At 38.5% G+C, this 23,908-nt stretch overlaps 2 protein-coding genes across 5 annotated transcripts; both read right to left on the bottom strand.

The window, feature by feature from the left end:
• Positions 1-7,559: 7,559 nt before the first annotated feature.
• Positions 7,560-9,665, bottom strand: LOC121628364 (erythroblast NAD(P)(+)--arginine ADP-ribosyltransferase-like). The gene is made up of 2 exons (XM_041967403.1): positions 9,541-9,665; positions 7,560-8,834 (listed from the first exon to the last, which is right to left on the bottom strand). The coding sequence occupies exons 1-2, from the start codon at positions 9,610-9,612 to the stop codon at positions 8,019-8,021; spliced, it is 888 nt and encodes a 295-aa protein (XP_041823337.1). The 5' UTR covers positions 9,613-9,665; the 3' UTR covers positions 7,560-8,018.
• A 4,259-nt stretch (positions 9,666-13,924) lies between these two features.
• On the bottom strand, positions 13,925-23,461 carry LOC121656275 (erythroblast NAD(P)(+)--arginine ADP-ribosyltransferase-like). Of its 4 annotated transcripts, none has more exons than XM_042011297.1 (3): positions 23,353-23,461; positions 21,981-22,714; positions 13,925-14,143 (listed from the first exon to the last, which is right to left on the bottom strand). In XM_042011297.1, exons 1-3 carry the CDS (start codon positions 23,422-23,424, stop codon positions 14,029-14,031), a joined length of 921 nt encoding a protein of 306 aa, XP_041867231.1. In that variant the 5' UTR covers positions 23,425-23,461; the 3' UTR covers positions 13,925-14,028. The 4 variants fall into 4 exon arrangements, with proteins under 4 accessions (XP_041867231.1, XP_041867230.1, XP_041867229.1 ...); XM_042011296.1 differs by lacking the exons at positions 21,981-22,714; positions 23,353-23,461 and adding exons at positions 14,204-14,961; positions 16,022-16,159; XM_042011295.1 differs by lacking the exons at positions 21,981-22,714; positions 23,353-23,461 and adding exons at positions 15,088-15,114; positions 16,022-16,151 and having other exon boundaries at positions 13,925-14,916.
• Between the last annotated feature and the right edge of the window lie 447 nt (positions 23,462-23,908).

Here is a 23,908-nt window from a genome sequence, read left to right as displayed (position 1 = left end):
ACCTGATTGAAGAAAAAATAAAATTTATCTCAGATTAAGATGTTTTTTCGAATCCTCAGCCATGTTTAATGGGAACTAAAAACAAACAAAGAAAAAGAAAGATGCCAAAAGAGGCTATTAAAGAGTTATTGCTGTTTGGTACGGCTGATGTTCATGTAGAAGCATGATGAAATAACAACCACATGAAATTTTCTCTTCCTCAGAAACAACAGGCTCAAACACAGATTCAGGATCATGCATTACTTTCTTACTCTTACTCTCAAATGTAAGTCGCTTTTGATAAAAGCGTCTGCTAAATGACTGTAGAATAGAATGCATTAGATTTTTTCTTGACAATTGTACGTAAACAAGATTTTTTTCTTCCTGTGGAGAAGTGAAGGCCAGAGTCTCCCGAATGAGAGAGTCTCTCAGACAAAATCTGAGTCATCTCTGCCAAAACTAAGTAAAACCTAGTGAACCCTATTTGGGACCTGCCTTAAATGTTTTCTTAACAAATGTAAAGATTTTTCTTTTACCCATTTGGCATAAAAAGTGGAGGCTACAAACCCCACAAATGGGAACATGGTGATAATGTTTTCCAAACTGCAATGAAATTATGCTATACATTATTTTCTATATCACATTTGAAATCCTGATTTTATTTTCATGCTCGGGCACACGTGAAATAACTTGGTGACTTTGTTAACTTAAGGAACTCCTAATGTTGAGAGATTTCAGATATAAAATTTTACAGATACGTCTGACTACAGTCTAAGGCAGTGCTGAGGTGTGTCAAAAATAATATAAATCTCACACCAGCTTTGTTTTTACAAACAAATACTAAACAAATGCAACATCAGTAAAACAATATGCTGTATACACAAAATGTTACTTCACTTTGTTTTAATTTGCTATTTACTAAAATTAATTGCTCAAAGATCTTTGGTGAAGTTTTGTAATGACTGAAGATGTACTCACAACCCTCTTGGAGTCCACAGAGAGCATCCAGCACAGGGTCAGACACAGCGGAGTGAAGATCATCATGTTCTTCATGTCATCAACAACACAGTTCCTACAATCTGAAGAGCTTCTCAAGGTATGAGCAAAGGTCTCCTCCTGAAGTTGGGTTTTATATTGGACATGTTTTTTTTTTATCTCCTCCCACCTCTCTCCTCCCATTTCTTTTGAGATTCTTAAATATTTTGACTATTAGTATAAAAAGTATATTTAGTAAAGGGAAAAACAGGCATGTTGCATAGCTGGAACTCAAAAGTTGGAATACTTTCTAGAAAAAGCAGAATGAACCCATGTAAACTTTTGGGACTTTGTACCAGGAATGTCTGGAAGTGACATGAAGCAGAGTATAAATAGAAAGGAGAAACTTAATCTTTACAATATTTTTGCTGTCTTGTGTTGCATGTTAATAAACTCTTGAATCATGCAGAAACTGAATTCTGAGTCTGTGTGCTCGTTTGATGATGAAAATCTCTCAACTTGTGTAAAACGTGCATCTTTGCCAGCACATTAGACTGATTTCCACTGTGAAAGTTTCCCTCTGAAACTGGAAAAAAAAATTTATGTCTTAACTTGGCTACAGTTCATTAACAGCGACAGATATAATTAATTATTTTGTTACATAAATTTCTTCCATCCAACCCAACAATAATAAACCTTTTATAAAAGGAAAAAAACCTTTTTCTCCCCAAGTTCACCCCATTTCTGGAGGTTTTAATGACATGGCTGTGCATTGGTCAAAATACCACAGGATTACAGTACCACAGCTGTTTGGAAGTGAGTGGGCTGGCAGCAAAGTTATTTCAGCGATAACGCTGATGTGAAGTTTCCAGAAAGCAGTGGCCCAAGGTGGTGCTTATGGAGCCTTTCTGAGGATCTCTCAGGAAATGAGCTGACTTGAAACCTGGATGCTTGTTGTCCCCAGAGTAAATGCAGGAGCCAGGCCAGCTGGTGGGTCTAAGGGTTTGGAGTGATGAACAAAATTATTCTTGGAATAGTCTCTCTAGGGCGGCTTTCAATTAAAGGTAAGTTGTAGATACTTCCATTGAGAGTAACTAAATAAAGGCAATGAGTGGAGAGCCAATCAGAGTAGATAAGCAGTTTGCATGATGAGGTGATGTCCAATTGCTGTGTCCCAGGCAACTCTGGTGATGAGGTGATGAGCAGGTGTTGTGAGGACCAGGAACCTGCTGGAAAGCAGAGAATGCTACACCTAAACCACACTCGCATTTACACAGAAGGAGTGAGACTCCAGATAACCAAAACCCAGTACATAGAAGAATAACACACTCATGTGTACAGTACTTAGACAAGAAGAATGCTTTCATGACGATTTCTCTGGCTCTTGTGCAGAAAACTAAAGAAAGATTTTCTGAGATTTTAAGAAAAGCATGAGACAACAAGCACAATGAATCTGGTAAGGTCAAGCCATCCACTTTATATATTATCAAAAACTGGGACTTATGGATATTTGTGGGGGAGAGAAGTTGCTTCCCTGATGATGAAGGTACTGGATCACAAAAATAGAACCTGCAGCAGGTGATAGATCAGAATCACACACATGCATTTGACCAGTTCCTTTATTTCCACCACAAGGCAAATCCGTTTTTATAGCCGTCTGGTGAATTAAATCAATCCACAAAGAACAGTATTAATGTTATGAAAATACAGATTTCAAACTAGATGGAGCAAACATAACCGCTATATACATCTATATTCACAGGTCAGAGGATGTGTGTTTGCTGGAGGAGCACAACAGCTACACACAGTTTGGCATAGACAGTCACCACCAGCTGGCATTAGTTATGTCCCTGTTTTTTAAGCTAAAGCTGCACCACATTGCCAAGATGACTACACTTAGCTTACAGAGAAACAACATGTGCCAGAAGCTCAACAAAACAGTCTTGTTCAAAGAGTTTTAGCCAAGCCATGTCTTTTGGGCTGTTTATTTTTATTTATTTTGTTTTCAGTTTTGTTTTACAAGAGCTTGTACATTGATTACTAAGGTGTAGTTTGTGTCGGTTTGAAGTTCTCTCTCCCTCTGCTATGCACTGTGTATCTGTCTAGTGTTAGACAGATACACATGTAGTGTTTCCTTCCACCCATGTCCGTTGATTTGTTCAGTGAGAACAAACAACTTCTCTCAAAGTCAAGATATTTATTTTTACAAATAACTGGAAATGTGACAGAATTCTGAGACTACCTCACCCTTTCTAGTTACAGAGGGAGAAGTTCTGCTGCTGATAGCCAAAATCCCCTCTGCTTTCCCCGAACCCAGTAATAATACCTTGCCTAAACTAAACAGTGATTGGACGCTATAACTAACTAATCAACTGTTTTTCTGCTGTCAGCCTGCTTCGACTCCATCTGAGGTTCCTGTTTCTGCAAAAACAGAAGTACGGCCAAAAGCAACCACATGTTGCCAGTCAGACATTTCCCATAATACTAGTTTTAACCTTTAAATGTTAGCTCTTTTTCTTCACTTAGAAACAGAAAGCAACGCATGTTAATCCAAGATTACACAATATTCTTGTTGCAAAGCTTTGCTTTGCAAAGCTGCAATTAAATATTTTGACTAAGGTCATACACAAGTTATACATTCAAAGACAAATCAAAATATTATCTAACACTAGTGAAATTTTAAGTTGGGTCATTTAATTGTATATCAGTTTAACTTGGAGTCTTTTCAGTGGTAAATTCAGTTCCAGGTTCACTCGCATCTCTCTGTTTTTATCTCTGTTCTCCAGGTGTAAATCTCTACAATACTCTAGTTCTCTGTACAGGGTGGGGATATTAACAAGCTGCATTCCTTCATGCATATTTGTAAATCTTGCACCTATTTTGTATTGCAAATGAATGTCACTTGTATGTCCAAGATGTTACAGCCACTGAATTGAATAAAAAATAATGTAAAATAATGTAATATAAATGTATTATAATGTGTTATGATAATATAAATATTACTAATATAATTAATCAATTTGAATTATTACATGTTTAAACTAAAGATACAATAAATTTAATTTATATTATATATATATATATATATATATATATATATATAGAAAGAAGAAGAACTGACGTTTCAATACAACAACTCCCCACCTCCCCCCACCAACACCACCACCTGCTGGGACCCGTTCTCATCTCCTGCCCCCAGGACTTCCTCACAGCCCCCACAGCTCTTCCCCACCTCCGACTGCAGACACCTCTTCGCACCTCTGTTGTCACCTCCACCCCCCAGCCCACTGCTTACATCCACCTCAGAACCTGCTATACCCCCCACCCCCCAGTCTGGACTCCACATCACATCCAGCCAGGTGAAGAGAGAACTGGAGAGACTCAAACAGAGGAAAGCCGCTGGACCGGACGGACTCAGCCCTTATGTGCTGAAAGCATGTTCCGGTCAGCTCTGTGGAGTTCTCCAGCACCTCTTCAACATGAGCCTACGCCTTCAGAGAGTGCCAGTGCTCTGGAAAACATCGTGCCTGGTCCCAGTGCCCAAAAAAGGACGTCCTACTGCACTGGAGGACTACAGGCCAGTAGCACTGACCTCTCACACCATGAAGGTCATGGAGAGACTGGTTCTGGCGCACCTCAGGCCACTGGTGGGCCCATCACAAGACCCCCTCCAGTTTGCATATCAGCCCCATGTTGGGGTTGATGATGCAATCATCTACTTGCTGCAGAGGGCCTACTCCTCCCTGGATAGACCTGACACATCAGTCCGCATCATGTTCTTCGACTTCTCCAGCGCCTTTAACACCATCCAGCCTGGACTGCTGAAGGCCAAACTTCTGGACATGTGGGTGAGTGCTCCCCTCGTCGCCTGGGTAGACGACTATCTGACGGGCAGACCGCAGTTTGTGAGATTACAGAACTGTGTGTCTGATCGTCTGATCAGTAACATTGGGGCCCCCCAGGGAACTGTGCTGTCTCCCTTCCTCTTCACCACATACACATCAGACTTTAAGTACTGCACTGAGTCGTGTCATCTGCAGAAATTCTCTGATGACACGGCCATTGTGGGATGTGTGGAGGGGGGGAGGGAGGCAGAGTACAGGGACCTGGTGGACCGCTTTGTGAGGTGGTGTGGGGAGAACCACCTACTGCTGAACGTGGCGAAGACGAGAGAGATGGTGGTGGACTTTAGGAGGAACAAGCCTCTGCCCTCTCCTGTCTGCATCAATGGGACGGATGTGGACTCAGTGGACTCATACAAATATTTAGGCGTCACACTTAACAATAAGCTGGACTGGTCCACCAACACTGACGCCATCTACAAGAAGGGGCAGAGCCGGCTTTACTTCTTAAGGAGGCTCAGGTCCTTCCACGTCTGCAATAAGATGCTGCAGATGTTTTATCAGTCTGTGGTGGCGAGCGCCATCTTCTTTGCTGTAGTGTCCTGGGGTGCGGGCATCAAGGCAAAGGACGCCAACAGACTGAAGAAACTGATCAGAAAGGCAGAGTCTGCTGTCAGCTCTAAACTTGTCACCCTGGAGGAGGTGGTGGAGGAGAGAATGCTGGCAAAACTGCTGGCAATCAGGGACAACCCCTCCCACCCCCTCCATAACACACTGGACAAGTTAAAGAGCAGTTTTAGCAGCAGACTGATCCAACCCCGCTGCTCTAAGGAACGGTACAGGAGATCGTTCCTTCCTGCTGCTATAAGACTCCATAACTCATCCACCTCTGCCAAAGCCATGATCACACAACTGGACTAAGCCAACCACTGAACTTACTGCAACCTATAACTGTCGCTTGATATTATATATCATATAATTATACAATATTTGTATCCTTTGCACATCCAACATTCTGTATCATCTTTGCACATCCTTTATTTACATAGTCATATTGACATATTAATATCTGATAGCTAGTTTCATTATTACTGCCACTGCACTTTATCTGCCAATCCACTCTGTATTCATATTTTATTTATTTCTAATTTTATTCCACTCTGGATTTCTATCTTTATTTTATTTCTACTTCTATTCCACTTATATTGTATATTTTACTTCTATTTTTTATTCATAGTTTATGCCACGTATGACACTGGACTACTGTAACAAAGCAATTTCCCTTCGGGGATAAATAAAGTTGTCTGTCTGTCTGTCTGTCTGTCTGTCTGTCTCTTTGTCTGTCAAAACTCATGCAGATGGACAGAACATCGTGATTTTTGGACGGGAAACTTTTATTTATGATTTTTTTTTAATAAATGCGGTTTTTATTTATGCAAGACAGCAAAGGTAAGACATGCTTTCTGATTTTTACAAACGTGTAGCATAAATCGGGTCTTCTTCTACCTCTGGTTCGGTGAATCTTGGTCATAGCGAGATGAAACTTCCAGCTGTAGAATCTGTGAGATGTGAGCTTTCAGTAGAGGAGCCGTTTTTTCGTGTTCATGGAGCGCCATCATCTGTGTTCATATGTGTGTTCGGACTTTGTGTAACCCCTTAACTCCCGGTAGCGGAGGCTGCAGGTACAGAGGTGAAACTAAACAGTTAAGCTAAGAATGAAAGGTTAGAGAATTTATAGGCCAGAAATCTGCATAATGAAGCAGTAAAGGTGCATGGATGGAAGCTTTTGTGCATATTGTGAATATTTCTCTCTCCTCACCATCTAGAAGCTGCGAGATACTCATCCTGCTTTCTGTCTGTTCACCTGATGCTGATATTCATCACATATTGTTCCTTCTGTGTTTAGAAGGAAGCAGTTTCACAGCTTTAAATTTATCCTGCTGACTTTTCACCTTTTAGTTAGTAAAGCCTGAACATTTCATCCTTCTTTGTCATAAAAATTTGATTTTATAAATATACAGTATATGAAGAAATATTTTAACTGTTGTTGAGAAAACTGCTGCTAAACCTGTTTGTGTTTAGTGCAGGGGTCTGCAACCTTTCCAATCCAAAGAGCCATTTTTCCCTCAGCCAGCTAAATAAAACTGCAAAAAGGCAACTTAATATATATATGTTTTTAATGAAGCACCACCATAGGATATTTGTTATTTTTGAAGAACCACGTTTTTTGTTTCCATTTTTATGTTTTAAAATAAAGAAAAACATAAAACCGTTATTTAAAAAAAGGATAGACAGGCTTTCTTCTTAGTAATGTAGATATTTGTGGAAAATTATGTAAAGTAAAAAAAAAGTCCCTGGTTTCCAAACTAATGACAAGAAAGCTAGATTTAAAAAAATATATTTTAGCAACGTATTTAGAGGTATTGTGGAAGGTCCAGAAAGTCACTTGCAGCTCTAGAGTCACAGGTTGGAGACCCCTGATGTAGAGTTTGTAAACCAAAATTTACTACATTTTGTTTATATAGCTGTAGGCCTTCTTTTAAAAGAAAGAGACATTTTGCGCGTAACAATGCGATTAATGCGATATATAGTTACTTGAATTAGTAAAATACATGAAAGCAGATAGCACAGCAAAGAAGCGGTAAAAATGAGGTCACAAATCAATAAACAAAAGTTTTGTCATTGTTTTATATATTTATTTTTCCTATGAGACTGGGATAGTTGAACCTATAGAAAAACATGTTTAGTTCAATCTATTCAGGACTCCATTCATTTGATCCTTCTTTGTAAATCCTGCAAGCTTTTTAATCCTACTCATACCACTCTAACCTGTCATTAATGACATGGTAATAGGTCTTTGGACCCTGTGGGTTGTGAGTTGGGTCTTTGTGGATTGGGAGTGACACAGCTGTCAAGATTCCATAAAGTTGACATCTGGCTACTTTTTTAGTTTGACTGAAAAAAATCACATTCTGCAGTAAATCCAGAATAACAGAGAAACAACAAAGATGCCTTTTTACACGTTTATTTCTTGCAATAAATGGTCCATTGCAGAAAGCAGCCCAGCAGCTCCGTCAAGTGAAGGACAAACATTACAGCTGCTGGGAGTCATTTCTACACATGATGTAGAAAAAAAGCACAAATAAGTTGATTGAGTTGCATATGAGGACTGAAGATTAAGCATAAAGTTGAAAACCATAGCCACTGTTTAGATTTTTCCTTTTATTTTTTTTCATTGTTTGCACTAGATATTATCTTGGCTTTGGTGAAACGTGATTTCAACCTTTGTAACCCGAGCTGAAGAGTTTTTTTAACCTGTTGCACAAGACCTAACTTGCAGTTCAGATTATTTTCAATTCCTGCACTCTCCAACACATATAGAATTTTACAGTATTCCAACCCTTTCATTTCACCTTCTGGTTTAACTTGGTCTTTGATAGTGAACTTCTCATAAGGTGGGATGAGCACTTCTTGCTCGTCATTGTAGTATGAATAGTTTTTCAAATATCCACCATAGCAGGTGTTAATCTTAAAGCAGGTTTTATTACCGAATCGGGTCAGGTTTGTCATGTAAGAGCTGGATGCAAAGGAACCAAATCGAATTGTTTGGTTGACCGTTCCAGTAAATGCATCTCGAGATCGTCTGTAGGTGGTGTGACAGCGGTGATTAGGATTCAAGATTTTAATGGCTGTTGTCAACAGCAAATGTAAAATATGGTACTGGAATGACTTAGTATATTTTTTCTTTTGTCCTCTGACGGCTTCATTGAACTTTGAATACACATCAAAATGTGTGTACACACAGATTGCTTGCATGTGATCTTTGGTCAGATTCATGTCCTCCCTGCTCCTTATGTTAAACTTCTCATTAGCACACGTTGTAGCATTTTTCCAAGGCCGTGCATATACTCCACTTGTCAGCTCTTTAGAGTACTGCTTTTTTCTCCAGTCCATCGATGCCGTGTCGTCGCAGCCATCGTACATGTCATCAACCGAATCGTTAGCCATGTTTAATGGGAACCCAGGACTGTGGCGGATCTATAAGCAAAAAAAAGACAAAAAGAAGAGAGACAGTTGTTGCTGGCATTTGTTTGGTCTATTTAGAAACCTGATTGAAGAAAAATTTTAATTAAGATTAAGATGTTTTTTTTTTCTAGTAAAGAAATGTCTGTGGAAACACTTTGTGTTACAATATTTCAGTTATCACATGTAGATGCAAATGGAGGTGACCACTTACTAGTGCACTTACTGGATGTTAACTTTATAATAACAACCATATGATATCTCTGTTTTCTCTTCCTCAGTCATTGACTCAAACAGAGAATCAAGGAGGAATCATTCATGTCTTATTTTCTCTCTTGATAATTGTACATCAACACAATTTTTCTGTGGACAATTAGAAGACACAATCTCCTGAATGAGAGCTTGGTGATGATGTTTTCCATTATAAGTGGAAATAAGCTTAATGCAGTGCAGAGAAATGTTAAAAACTATTAAAATCTTGGACTAGTTAACTATAACAAGTGCAAAAGCAAAAATTCAGTATGCTGTATACAACAGAGTGACATAAAAACACATCTGTTCAAAAGTGTCGGTTGTTTAACAATCCAGCTAAAAATAAATTTGGTTTCAGTTTGTTTTAATTTGCCATTTACAGCCACTCCTGGACTCTACCAACAAAACATAAAGTTGCTCAAACATGATTTTATTGGTGAAGTTTTGGAATGACTGAAGTTGAACTCACCCTCATGGAGTCCACAGAGAGCATCCAGCACAGGGTCAGACACAGCGGAGTGAAGATCATCATGTTCTTCATGTCGTCAAGAACACAGTTCCTACAATCTGAAGAGCTTCTCAAGGTATGAGCAAAGCTGTCATCCAAAACGTGGGTTTTATATACTTCAAATATGAGTCATGAAATATGGTAATAAGTACACATTTTATCTCCTCCCATTTCTTTTGAAATACCAAATATTTCAAAAGAAATGTCCAACTGTCCATATATCATTGTGTCCTGTTTTCTTTCTCTTTTTTCTGTGTTGTTTGTTCCAAATTTTGCATATTTCTGTTAGAGACCGCCTTTTTCTTTTCTTTGGGGGATACTTGGGTAGAAAAAAAATACCCAAATATTTTGGCTAATTGTATAACCAGCACAAAATCCAGTTTAATGCCATCATTAAAGGACTAGTGTGGTGAACATAATATAGTATAAAATATTCTTTGTTTAATCAAAGTGAAAACAAACCTCAAAGAAAAGAAGATGAAACTTCAACAGTTTTTCAATTCATTTAAACATGTAATCGTCACAAATACAAACTTTCTGTATATCAGAAAAACATCTGTTACCCAGTGAGGTCTGTGTATTCCACATATTACTATTTTATTTATGTGATTCCTGTACTGTAATTTGCTTTAATTAGCAATGTGTATGTTCCTTTGTTTATATCCGGCCCTCCACTGTTTAAATAAAAGTTCAAATTGTTTTTGCCTTAGACTTCCCTAAAAACCTTATGCTTATGTTTCCACACACAACTTCTCTAAAACTCTTGTGTTAGTTTCTTACAAACATGATCTGCATAAAAGACTTCTCAATTTTCTTTTTTCTCAGCCACAGTGTGAGGTAGTTTCCTCATTTTAGTTAAATCCTCTTTTTCTTATTAACTTAAGGCTTTTTATTAGAATAGAATAGAATAGAATAGAATAGAATAGAATATTCTCTATTATTGAATCTATTGTCCAAGAAAGTGGAAAATTGTCTTTGGCTTTCTACCACAACCCACACACACCTCTAACATATAGTACTGCATAGATGCAATAAAAATACAAATAAAACAAAAATACATCTAAAACACTAACACCTTAAACGTTAAGAAGTATAACTGCAGCAGTTCAAATTAACCTTTGTGAATTGGTCACTTTGTTGAATTAAGAATGCCGATGGCATTTGGTATAAAAAACTTTGTGAAGGGACCTTTAGCCAGAGAAACTCTAAATCGCCTTCTTGACTTCAGAAGCTCAAACTAACAGGACAGAGGGTGATCGTCATCTGCCAGGATTCTCTTAGCTTTCCTCTTTGTCTTTTCAGTATCGATATTCACAAGAGGCAGCTGGTATTTTTTTTAAGGTTAAGGGGGTTGGGGTGGGTGAAGGATGGAAGGGGGGAGTGGTCGATGGTGTCCTGATTCCAGGGGTGCGTAACTGGAACATTGGGGTTGGTACTGGCACGCTCCAGGTGGTCATCTAAGTGGGCCTGGTCCTCCTTAGCATGGCACGGGCCCTCTGCCTTATAAATAAATATATAAATAACCAAAACATGCACTGAGATAAATAAAGTACCAGAAACACACACACACACACACACACACACACACACACACAAAACCTAAATTAAGTAGTCTATAAACCCACTGGACAACTCAGTGACTACATTAGCATGCAGAGTATGAAGAATGGGGAGTGATCGTAAATGAGTGTAATCTTGCAAATGTGACCACCAAATGTGACCTCTATGGAGGCTAGAGGCAGACAGGCACCGGCAGGCCAAGATCAGCAGCCATTGACCCCCCTGGGAACCGGCCATCCAGGGTGGTCAGAGTGCAGGGCCCAGGTAATACTCTTGGGGACATGGGCCTAAAGCAAGGGTATTTCACATACTTGTCGAAATTCTCCTTGCCTGGTCTGGAAAATGAATTTTTACAAGCTGAAAGCAGTAAATTAAGGACACATTTAACAATCCTTAGTGGAGTTACCTAACAGTAGAGACATGTCTTTCCATCTCTTTGAAATGGATGAACTTTTGTTCATCGATTCACCAACTCACTTTAAGGGAACAGTCACGTTCACGCCGGCCTTGGTCAGATCGGCTTCAGCGGTGCTTTTCCACATTATATGAAGTTTGGTCGTAGACACAGAGAAGTTCCGCCCTCCTCTCTCTGTGATTGGTTCTGGAGTAGTGCTTCAAATGTGGACAAAACTACCTGTACTTGTATTTTCTGATTTTTACTTGTATTTTTTATTTGTAATTGTATTTTTTTTAGCTTGTATTTGTATTTTCTGATCTGCAGAATTAATATGTACTTGTATGTTAAAAAACCTGGGTAAGATTTACAAATATGGAGACAGAAATCACAAAACATCCCAGAAACTTACACTGGCTTAAATTAATTTGATGCCGAAGTATCAAACACATATCAGAACTAGTGTGAGAAACTGAACTTCATATTTAGCTAGTAGTGCTTCTATTGTAGGCGATCTTTGGGTAACTATGGCAACACAGAAGGGAGTGGGTAACACCGCATGTTTTTTAACACTTACTGGAAATGCACATAGAGGGAGTCAGGAGATGAAGAATCCAGCAACTTCTTCATTTAATGGAGGAAGAAAGGAGAATAGAACGCTGAAGACAAAGGTGACGACGTGTAAGTTTAACTTATTGAACATACGCCGATTGTGTGCGTGTCATATGTGTAAACATTTCAGACGTTATTCTACTGTCTACATGGAGCATGTTACGATAAGTGAATATTTCAGACGGCAGGTTTATTGTAACTCGTGTTTTGTTTGTGTTTCAGACGTTGCTGCAGCTCATTGAACAACACTCCTCACCATCCAGCTGGGTCTGGAGCAAAGCAGAGGACTGGTGGAAAAAGGTTGTTCCCAGTTTTACCAATGAGAATTTCCGTCACTGAAGGGTTGGTTGTGACTTACTTATGGTTTAGAAGAGTTATGAGGAGATACAGTCACACTAAATTAGTAGTATATAAGGGTTAAAATGTAGAAAGGATAGCTAAATGTTTACAGGTGTGTACTTCTATAAGTGTCAACAAGTATATCCCTCTGGACGTATATCCCCGGAGTCGGACCCCTCTTACTTCCCGCTCTCGCTGTCTCACACACACACACGTAGGGAGTTGGGAGGCGTGGAGCCATGCGGGGTGGAACGGAGGAGACCATTCAGTGGTCTCCTTGGATGCACCCCGTGGCGACCCGGGTCGGGGCCGGGTCCCGGGGTGGCTGCGCTGTTGGGCTGCTGGCTCTGTGGGGGTTGGGTCAAGGGGGGGTGCTTGGGGCTCGCTGTCCACTGGTCCGCCTGGGGTGTCCCCCACGGGGCATGGTGGGTGGGTTGTGAGTGGCGTGGCTGTGTGGTGGTGGGTGGTTGTGGGTGCGGCGCGGGGGAGGGTGTGAGTGTGGTGTTATGTGGGGTGCAGATTGAGGTAGGTGGGGAGTGGGGGGAGGGGTCGATAGCACCCTGGTTCCTGGGGTGTGCGGCTGGAACATCGGGGTGTGTGCTGGCCTACGCCGGGTGGCTGTCTGGGGGGGCCTGGTGCTGCTTTAGGATTCATCGTTGAGTACAGATTTTCATTTTATGGATAAACAACATTTTTTGAAAGTGTTTCATGTATCCAGTCTCACTGATTGCCACTAACTCACTGCATGACTTAAGAGGATTTGAAGAGTTGCACAGTTCAAACATATTTGAGGGAGTGCAAACATGGGTTGTGTGTTGTATGTGGGCTGGTCTGCACAAAATACCAGGGCAACGTTTTTGTCCCAGTCCACCTCTGGTACCAGCTACAGTTTTATGACCACCTAATATTAAATAGATCTAACTCTCGCCGTCAAAAGTGCGCTGACCTTTCAGGATGAGGTAAATGGGGTGTTGATCAGTCCCTTTCTACCTTGTGGGTGGGTTTTGTGGATTGGGCTTGTTTGACACAGCTGATAGATTCCATCAGGTTGATTTCTGGCTTTTTTTCTAAACAATTCAGACTCTTGCTGTAGAATTATCTGCAGTGAGTCCCAAATAACAGACAAACGATAAGGATGCCTTTTTACACATTTATTTCTTGCAATTAATGGCCCATTACAGAAAGCAGCCCAGCAGCTCCGTCAGGTGAAGAACAAACATTACAGCTGCTGGGAGTCATTTATACACATGGACAAAAAGGCACAAAGAAATTTGATTGACTGAGTTGCTTATAAAGAGGAACACAGCAGAAAGACAAGATATATATATGAATTTTCCATTAAAGGCTTCAACTATTAACAACATGAAATTACAAAGAATCTAATGAAGAGTAACATAAAGCTGGAAACCATAGCCATTGTTTTACTGTTTGCACTAGATATTATCTCAGTTTTGGTGACAAGTGATGTTGAAAGCTGAAACAAAATCTGAATTTTTTTTTTTTTTTTTTGCCATCTATCTATCCATCCATCCATCTTCTGCCGCTTATCCAGAGTCGGGTCGCGGGGGCAGGTGCCTAAGTTGGGAAACCCAGACTGCCCTCTCCTCGGCCACCAGCCAATCTGGGGAAATCCGGCGGCATATCCGGGCCAGCCACGAGCTGTCTTTCCGGATCCTCGGTCTTCCCCGGGACCTCTTTCTGGTGGGACGTGCCCGTGATATTTTTTTTGCCTGCCAGCAAATACGAGCCAATGGATGCGGATTAAATAACTTGCAGTTCAGATTACTTTCAGTTCCTGCACTCTCCAACACATAGACAATTTTACAGTCTTCCAACCCTTCAATTTCACGAGATCTTTTTATGTCTTTAATAGTGAACTTCTCATAAGGTGGGATGAGCACTTCTTGCTCACGTTTATTCAAGAATGAATAGTCTTTTAAATATCCACCATAGCAGGTCTTAATCTGAAAGCAGGTCTCGTTACCAAAGATGATCAGGTTCGTTTTGTAAGAGCTGGATGCAAAGGAACCAAAACGAATTTTTTGGTTGAGTGTTCCAGTAAATGCAACATTATTTCGTCTGTAGGTGATGTGACAGTCGTTATTAGGGTTCAAGATTCTAATGGCTGTTGTCAACAGGGAATGTAAAATATGGTACTGGAATGACTCAGGATAATTTTCCCTTTGTTTTCTGACTGCTGCATTAAACTCTGAATATATATATCTAGCTGTGTACACACAGATTGCTTGCATGTGATCTTTGGTCAGAGCCATGTCCTCTGGGCTCCTTTTCTTAAACCTATCATCAGCACACGTTTCAGCTTTTTTCCAGGCCCATGCATATTCTTCTCCACTTGTCAGCTCCTTAGAGTACTTGTTTTTTATCCAGTCCATCGATGCCGTGTCGCTGCAGCCATCATACATGTCATCAACTGATTTCTCAGCCATGTCTAATGGGAACACATCACTGACAGGGATCTATAAACAAAATAAAGACAAAAAGAAGAGAGACCGTTATTGTTTAGTGTTGCTGGCATCTGTTTGGCATATTTAGAAACCTGATAGAAGAAAAAATAAAATTTATATCAGATTAAGATGTTTTTTCGAATCCTCAGCCATGTTTAATGGGAACTAAAAACAAACAAAGAAAAAGAAAGATGCCGAAAGAGGCTATTAAAGAGTTATTGCTGTTTGGTAAGGCTGATGTTCATGTAGAAGCATGATGAAATAACAACCACATGAAATTTTCTCTTCCTCAGAAACAACAGGCTCAAACACAGATTCAGGATCATGCATTACTTTCTTACTCTTACTCTCAAATGTAAGTCGCTTTTGATAAAAGCGTCTGCTAAATGACTGTAGAATAGAATGCATTAGATTTTTTCTTGACAATTTTACGTAAACAAGATTTTTTTTCCTGTGGAGAAGTGAAGGCCAGAGTCTCCCAAATGAAAAAGTCTCTCAGACAAAATCTGAGTCATCTCTGCCAAAACTAAGTAAAACCCAGTGAACCCTATTTGATACCTGCCTTAAATGTTTTCTTAACAAATGTAAAGATTTTTCTTTTACCCATTTGGCATAAAAAGTGGAGGCTACAAACCCCACAAATGGGAACATGGTGATAATGTTTTCCAAACTACAATGAAATTATGCTATACATTATTTTCTATATCACATTTGAAATCCTGATTTTATTTTCATGCTCGGGCACACGTGAAATAACTTGGTGACTTTGTTAACTTAAGGAACTCCTAATGTTGAGAGATTTCAGATATAAAATTTTATAGATACGTCTGACTACAGGCTAAGGCAGTGCAGAGGCGTGTCAAAAATAATATAAATCTCACACCAGCTCACTGGAATAAAAATATTGGTTAAGTTTTGTTTTTACAAACAAATACTAAACAAATGCAACATCAGAAAAACAATATGCTGTATACACGAAATATTACTTCACTTTGTTTTAATTTGCTATTTATTAAAATTAGTTGCTCAAAGATCTTTGGTGAAGTTTTGTAATGACTGAAGATGTACTCACGACCCTCATGGAGTCCACAGAAAGCATCCAGCACAGGGTCAGACACAGCGGAGTGAAGATCATCATGTTCTTCATGTCGTCAAGAACACAGTTCCTACAATCTGAAGAGCTTCTCAAGTTATGAGCAAAGGTCTCCTCCTGAAATTGGGTTTTATATTGGACATGAAATATGAGTCATAAAATGTTTCATAAAGCACATGTTTTTTTTTTTTTTATCTCCTCCCACCTCTCTCCTCCCATTTCTTTTGAGATTCTTAAATATTTTGACTATTAGTATAAAAAGTATATTTAGTAAAGGGAAAAACAGGCATGTTGCACAGCTGGAACTCAAAAGTTGGAATACTTTCTAGAAAAAGCAGAATGAACCCATGTATTTGGAGCTATTGGGACTTTGTACCAGGAATGTCTGGAAGTGACATGAAGCAGAGTATAAATAGAAAGGAGAAACTTAATCTTTACAAAGTATTTTTACTGTCTTGTGTTACATGTTAATAAACTCCTGAATTCTGAAGAAACTGGATTCTGAGTCTGTGTGCTTGTTTGATGATGAAAATCTCTCAACTGAACACTTTGTGTAAAACGTGCATCTTTGCCAGCACATTAGACTGATTTCCACTGTGAAAGTTTCCCTCTGCAACTGGAAAAAATTTTTATGTCTTAACTTGGATACAGTTCATTAACAGCTACAGATATAATTAATTATTTTGTTACATAAATTTCTTCCATCCAACCCAACAATAATAAACCTTTTTATAAAAGGAAAAAAACCTTTTTCCCCCCAAGTTCACCCCATTTCTGGAGGTTTTAATGACATGGCTGTGCATTGTTCAAAATACCACAGGATCACAGTACCACAGCTGTTTGGAAGTGAGTGGGCTGGCAGCAAAGTTATTCCAGCGATAACGCTGATGTGAAGTTTTCAGAAAGCAGTGGCCCAAGGTGGTGCTTATGGAGCCTTTCTGAGGATCTCTCAGGAAATGAGCAAGATGAGCTAACTGACTTGAAACCTGGATGCTTGTTGTCCCCAGAGTAAATGCAGGAGCCAGGCCAACTGGTGGGTCCAAGGGTTTGGAGTGACGAACAAAATTATTTCTTGGAATAGTCTCTCTAGGGCGGCTTTCAAATAAAGGTAAGTTGTAGATACTTTCATTGAGAGTAACTAAATAAAGGCAATGAGTGGAGAGCCAGTCAGAGTAGATAAGCAGTTCGTATGATGAGGTGATGTCCAGTCGCTGCGTCCCAGACAACTCTGGTGATGAGGTGATGAGCAGGTGCTGAGAGGACCAGGAACCTGCTGGAGAGCAGAGAATGCTACACCTAAACCACACTCGCATTTACACAGAAGGAGTGAGACTCCAGATAACCAAAACCCAGTACATAGAAGAATAACACACTCATGTGTACTTAGACAACAAGAATGCTTTCATGATGATGTCTCTCGCTCTTGTGCAGAAAAATAAAGAAAGATTTTCTGAGATTTAAAGAAAAGCATGAGACAACAAGCACAATGAATCTGGTAAGGTCAAGTCATCCACTTTATATATTATCAAAAACTGGGACTTATGGATTTGATCTATAAAATATTTGTGGGGGAGAGAAGTTGCTTCCCTGACGATAAAGGTACTGGATCACAAAGATAGAACCTGCAGCAGGTGATAGATCAGAATCACACACATGCATTTGACCAGTTCCTTTATTTCCACCACAAGGCAAATCCGTTTTTACAGCCGTCTGGTGAATTAAATCAATCCACAAAGAACAGTATTAATGTTATGAAAATACAGATTTCAAACTAGATGGAGCAAACATAGCTGCTATATTCACCTATATTCACAGGTCAGAGGATGTGTTTTTGCTGGAGGAGCACAACAGCTACACACAGTTTGGCATAGACAGTCACCACCAGCTGACATTAGTTATGTCCCTGTTTTTTAAGCTAAGGCTGCACCACATTGCCAAGATGACTACACTTAGCTTACAGAGAAACAACATGTGCCAGAAGCTCAACAAAACAGTCCTGTTCAAAGAGTTTTAGCCAAGCGATGTCTTTTGGGCTGTTTATTTTTATTTATTTATTTATTTATTTTGTTTTCAATTTTGTTTTACAAGAGCTTGTACATTAATTACTAAGGTGTAGTTTGTGCTGGTTTTAAAGTTCTCTCTCCCTCTGCTATGCACTGTGTATCTGTCTGGTGTTAGAGAAAACTCTGTGGTTTTCCTTCCACCCATGTCCGTTGATTTGTTCGGTGAGAACAAACAACTTCTCTCAAAGTCAAGATATTTATTTTTACAAATAATTGGAAATGTGACAGAATTCTGGGTTCTGAGACTACCTCACCCTTTCTAGTTACAGAGGAAGAAGTTCTGCTGCTGATAGTCAAAATCTCCTCTGCTTTCCCCGAACCCAGTAATAACACCTTGCCTAAACTAAACAGTGATTGGATGCTATAACTAACTAATTAACTGTTGCAAGGCAGATTTTTCTGCATCTTCTGCTGTCAGCCTGCTTCGACTCCATCTGAGGTTCCTGTTTCTGCAAAAACAGAAGTACGGCCAAAAGCAACCACATGTTGCCGGCCAGACATTTCCCCTGATACCAGTTTTAATCTTTAAATATCAGCTCTTTTTCTTCACTTAGAAACAGAAAGCAACGCATGTTAATCCAAGATTACACAATATTCTTGTTGCAAAGCTTTGCTTTGCAAAACTGCAATTAAATATTTTAACTAAGGTCATACACAAGTTATACATTCAAAGACAAATCAAAATAATATCTAACACTAGTGAAATTTTAAGTTGGGTCATTTAATTGTATATCAGTGTAATTTGGAGTCTTTTCAGTGTTAAATTCAGTTCCAGGTTCACTCACATCTCTCTGTTTTTATCTCTGTTCTCCAGGTGTAAATCTCTACAATACTCTAGTTCTCTGTACAGGGTGGGGATATTAACAAGCTGCATTCCTTCATGCATATTTGTAAATCTTGCACCTATTCTGTATTGCAAATGAATGTCACTTGTATGTCCAAGATGTTACAGCCACTATATTGAATAAAGAAAATAATGTAAAATAATGTAATATAAATGTGTTATAATGTGTTATGATAATATAAAAATTACCAATATAATTAATTAATTTGAATTATTACATGTTTAAATTTAATTATTTTATATTGTTTATATATGTTTATATATATATATATATATATATATATATATATATATATATACATGTACACACACATTATACACACACACACACACACACACATATATATATATATATATATATATATATATGCACCCTTAAAACAATGTTGTATGTGCACGAGCTGACTTTGGCAAGATGGCCACCAGCGTGGATGATTGACTCCATTGATCAACAGTATGGCAAGCCAAAGTGGTCATAATTCGCCACTCTATTATGTAAAAAAACGTAAAATCATTAAAAGTGCCGTTTTATGTGTCTAAAACGGCGTAATATATGCTGTTTTTTAAAGCTTCGGTAAACGCCGAAAAAGACAACGTTCTTGGTGGTCAGTAAACGGCGCTTTTTGCGATGTTCAAAGAATGCACGTAAAAAGTGCCATTTTGTTGTATTATAATTATCCCAGCCCCCCTTTTTTTGTACAGCCAGTAAAATTGAACCGTGATCATCCAATCAGTAAAGAATGAGAGCAGTACACTCCAGTTCATCTCTGCTGAAGGATTGTCTGCATTGTTCCAGTAACCCTGTGGTCTGCTTGTGTGCTTAAATCTCCAGCCATATTCAAATGCACTGCCAGGATACAAGTTCAAATATAGATAAACTTTGTTATATCTTTTAGAAAGAAAGAAAGAAAGAAAGTAAGAAAGAAAGAAAGAAAGAAAGAAAGAAAGAAAGAGTTCTTTGTTCACAGATGTCGACATACATGCATTATTGTCTGAAACCACACATTGAGCACCAACCTATGCATTACAATGAGACAGACTAAATGAGTAATGTCTATATTTAATAATATAGATAATAAAGTGTATATACTACTATATTTACTATAGTATATTGTACTTAAAGAAGAACAGCATAATAAAAGATAAGAAAAAACTTTATTAATCCCACAAAGCTAAATTTGTGTGTTACTATAACTCAACTACAGGAAAACAGAAGGAGAAAAACAGATTAACAAAAAATACCATATATTTAATTAATTCAAATCTAGGATGTGTCATTTTAGTGTTCCCTTTTTTTTAGCAGTTTATTATTGTAGAAAAATTACCAAGAGTCTGGAATGAGTAAAAAGTATATAAGGTTTATTACAGTAGAAGTATTGAATACAGAATTTCTTGCAAGTAATTGAGAGTGGTCGTCCTGACTCGCATGAAGTCGGGAGAGACTCTGGGCAGACAAGAGGAAAAACAATACATTTCTGTAGAAAGAATCCTCCTCCTTCATGAAGACCTTGGGTGGACACACAACTCCAAGAGCTGGTGTCAAAACAACATCACATAGTTGTGTCTCCACCAGAACCAGTCTGACTAAAGGTCTGAGGAAGGACCAGATGAAGGTCAACTTATCTTCCTAGTGAACTTCTAACACAGCATGTATATAGAGAAAATAAACAATAAAAGTGGATTAAAGCACAATGAGTAAAAATGTACAATGAAAAAAAGTGTAATATAGTAACAACCAGTGTAAATACAATTTATAAAGAAATATAGTAAAGGAAGTAATTATAGGTGTGATTATAATATTATATATAGAGCATAATAAGTTAAATTTCTTCCACAGTACATACACAACCACACACACACACACACACACACACACACATATATATATATATATATATAGGAACTTGAATTAGTAAAATACATGAAGGCAGATAGCACAGCAGCTCGAGCAGCTGAAAAATCCTACTTATATATTAGAAGGATGCTCATTATGTGGTATGTAGTATAACCAGTCTACAGTCATTGAGGGAAGATGGATGAAATTTGATTTTCTAGGTACTGAAATGAAGATGTCTTCCAAAAATCTGAAAACTTGTCCTGACCCAGAATAAAATGTATTGTAAAAGCTGTGGTTGCAGAGTGGGTGTGAAGTCTGTGTGGCTGAGGGAAGGGGAAGAGACTCAAGAAACAGAGAAATTTGAATTTGTGCTGATGAGAACACAACTTTATGTTTATATACCACCAGCAATCAACAATATCTAGTTTAAGCATCTAACACATTTTACCTCATATACAGGCCATAGCTCCACTGGCCTGTAAAAGTAAAATATTTCACTTTTTAAAATGTGACCACAATGTTGTTTCATGGCCATTTTCCAAAATTCAATGAGACGTTGTTTTTACTGACAAAGAAACAACAAAAATGAGGTCACAAATCAATAAACAAAAGTTTTGTCATTGTATTAAATCCTGCAAGCTTTTAAATCCTACTCATACCACTCTAACCTGTCATTAATGACATGGTAATAGGTCTTTGGGCCCTGTGGGTTGTGGGTCGGGTCTTTGTGGATTGGGAGAGATACAGCTGTCAAGATTCCATAAAGTTGACATCTGGCTACTTTTGAGGTCGACTGAAAAAAAAATCACATTCTGCAGTAAATCCAGAATAACAGAGAAACAACAAAGATGCCTTTTTACACGTTTATTTCTTGCAATAAATGGTCCATTACAGAAAGCAGCCCAGCAGCTCCGTCAAGTGAAGGACAAACATTACAGCTGCTGGGAGTCATTTCTACACATGATGTAGAAAAAAGGCACAAAGAAGTTGAGAGAGTTGCATATGAAGACTGAAGATTAAGCATAAAGTTGGAAACCATAGCCACTGTTTACATTTTTCATTTTATTTTATTTATTTTTTTATATTTTTTTTATTGTTTGCACTAGATATTATCTTGGCTTTGGTGACAAGCGATTTCAACCTTTAAAACAAGAGCTGAAAAGGTTTTTTAATCCGTTGCACAAAACCTGCAATATTTTGTTTGCCTTCCAGTAAATACGAGTTAATGGATGTGGATTAAATACGTTGCAGTTCAGATTACTTTTATATCCTGCACTCTCCAACACATAGACGGTTTTACAGTCTTTCAGCCCTTTGATATAACGTGGTGGTCTAACTATGTCTTTAATAGCGAACTTCTCATACGGTGGGATGAGCACTTCTTGCTCATCATATTGTGAATAGTTTTTTAAATATCCACCATAGCAGGTCTCAATCTTAAAGCAGGTTTCATTACCAAATCGGGTCAGGTTTATTATGTAAGAGCTGGATGCAAAGAAACCAAAACGAATTGTTTGGTTGAGTGTTCCAGTAAATGCAACTCCAGTTCGTCTGTAGGTGATGTGACAGCGGTGATTAGGATTCAATATTCTAATGGCTGTTGTCAACAGGAAATGTAAAATATGGAACTGGAATGGCTTAATATAATTTTTCCTTTGTTCTCTGACAGCTGTATTAAACTGTAAATGCGCATAAATAGCTGTGTACACACAGATTGCTTGCATGTGATCCATGGTCAGATTCATGTCCTCCGTGCTCCTTATGTTAAACTTCTGAACAGCACACGTTTGAGCTTTTTTCCAGGCCTGTGCATATACTCCACTTGTCAGCTCTTTAGAAAACTGCTCTTTGATCTTGTCCATTGACGCTTTGTCGTTGCAGCCATCGTACATGTCATCAAACGATTGGTCAGCCATGTCTAATGGGATCTATAAACAAAATAAAACAAAAAGAACAGAGACAGTTATTGCTGTTTGGTGTTGCTGGCGTCTGTTTAGTCTATTTAGAAACCTGATTGAAAAAAAATTTAAATTTATATCAGATTAAGATGTTTTTTCTTCATGTAAAGAAATGTCTGTGGAAACACTTTGTGTTTCAATTTTCCAGTTATCACATGTAGATGCAAATGGAGGTGACCAAGAGAGAATCAAGGAGGAATCGTTCATGTCTTATTTGCTCTCTTGATAATTGTACATCAACACAATTTTTCTTGTGGATAATTAGAAGACACAATCTCCTGAATGAGAGCTTGGTGATGATGTTTTCCATTATAAGTGGAAATAAGCTTAATGCAGTGCAGAGAAATGTTAAAAACTATTAAAATCTTGGACTAGTTAACTATAACAAGTGCAAACGCAAGAATTCAGTATGCTGTATACAACAAAGTGCTATAGAAACACGTCTGTGCTAAAGTGTCGGTTGTTCAACAATCCAGCCAAGAAAAATTTGGCTTCAGTTCATTTTAATTTGCCATTTACAGCCACTCCTGGACTCTACCAACAAAACATAAAGTTGCTCAAACATAACTTTATTGGTGAAGTTTTGGAATGACTGAAGTTGGACTCACCCTCTTGGAGTCCACAGAGAGCATCCAGCACAGGGTCAGACACAGCGGAGTGAAGATCATCATGTTCTTCATGTCGTCAACAACACAGTTCCTACAATCTGAAGAGCTTCTCAAGGTATGAGCAAAGCTGTCATCCAAAACGTGGGTTTTATATACTTCAAATATGAGTCATGAAATATGGTAATAAGTACACATTTTATCTCCTCCCATTTCTTTTGAAATACCTAAATATTTCAAAAGAAATGTCCGACTGTCCATACATCATTGTGTCCTGTTTTCTGTCTGTGTTGTTTGTTCCGCACCTTGTATATTTCTGTTGGAGACCCCCTTTTTCTTTTCTTGGGGGATACTTGGGTAGAAAAGAAATACCCAAATATTTCAAAAGAAATGTCCGACTGTCCATACATCACTGTGTCCTGTTTTCTGTCTGTGTTGTTTGTTCCTCATCTTGTATATTTCTGTTGGAGACCCCCTTTTTCTTTTCTTGGGGGATACTTGGGTAGAAAAGAAATAGCCAAATATTTTGGCTATTTGTATAACCAGCACATAACCTAGT

The sequence above is a fragment of the Melanotaenia boesemani genome, chromosome 17, assembly GCF_017639745.1.
Source record: "Melanotaenia boesemani isolate fMelBoe1 chromosome 17, fMelBoe1.pri, whole genome shotgun sequence".
In the NCBI taxonomy this organism is placed as follows: Eukaryota; Metazoa; Chordata; class Actinopteri; order Atheriniformes; family Melanotaeniidae; genus Melanotaenia; species Melanotaenia boesemani.
This window is presented reverse-complemented; position numbering and strand designations above follow the sequence as displayed.

Excerpts from the sequence above, each read along its gene's own strand:
- LOC121656275 (XM_042011294.1), bottom strand. The coding sequence starts at position 16,096 with ATGAAGAACATGATGATCTTCACTCCGCTGTGTCTGACCCTGTGCTGG. Across the intron at positions 14,962-16,021 it reads CTGTGGACTCCATGAGGGTC|ATCCCTGTCAGTGATGTGTT; the intron begins GTGAGTACATCT and ends TTTTGTTTATAG.
- LOC121628364 (XM_041967403.1), bottom strand. The coding sequence starts at position 9,612 with ATGAAGAACATGATGATCTTCACTCCGCTGTGTCTGACCCTGTGCTGG. Across the intron at positions 8,835-9,540 it reads TCTCTGTGGACTCCATGAGG|ATCCGCCACAGTCCTGGGTT; the intron begins GTGAGTTCAACT and ends TTTTGCTTATAG.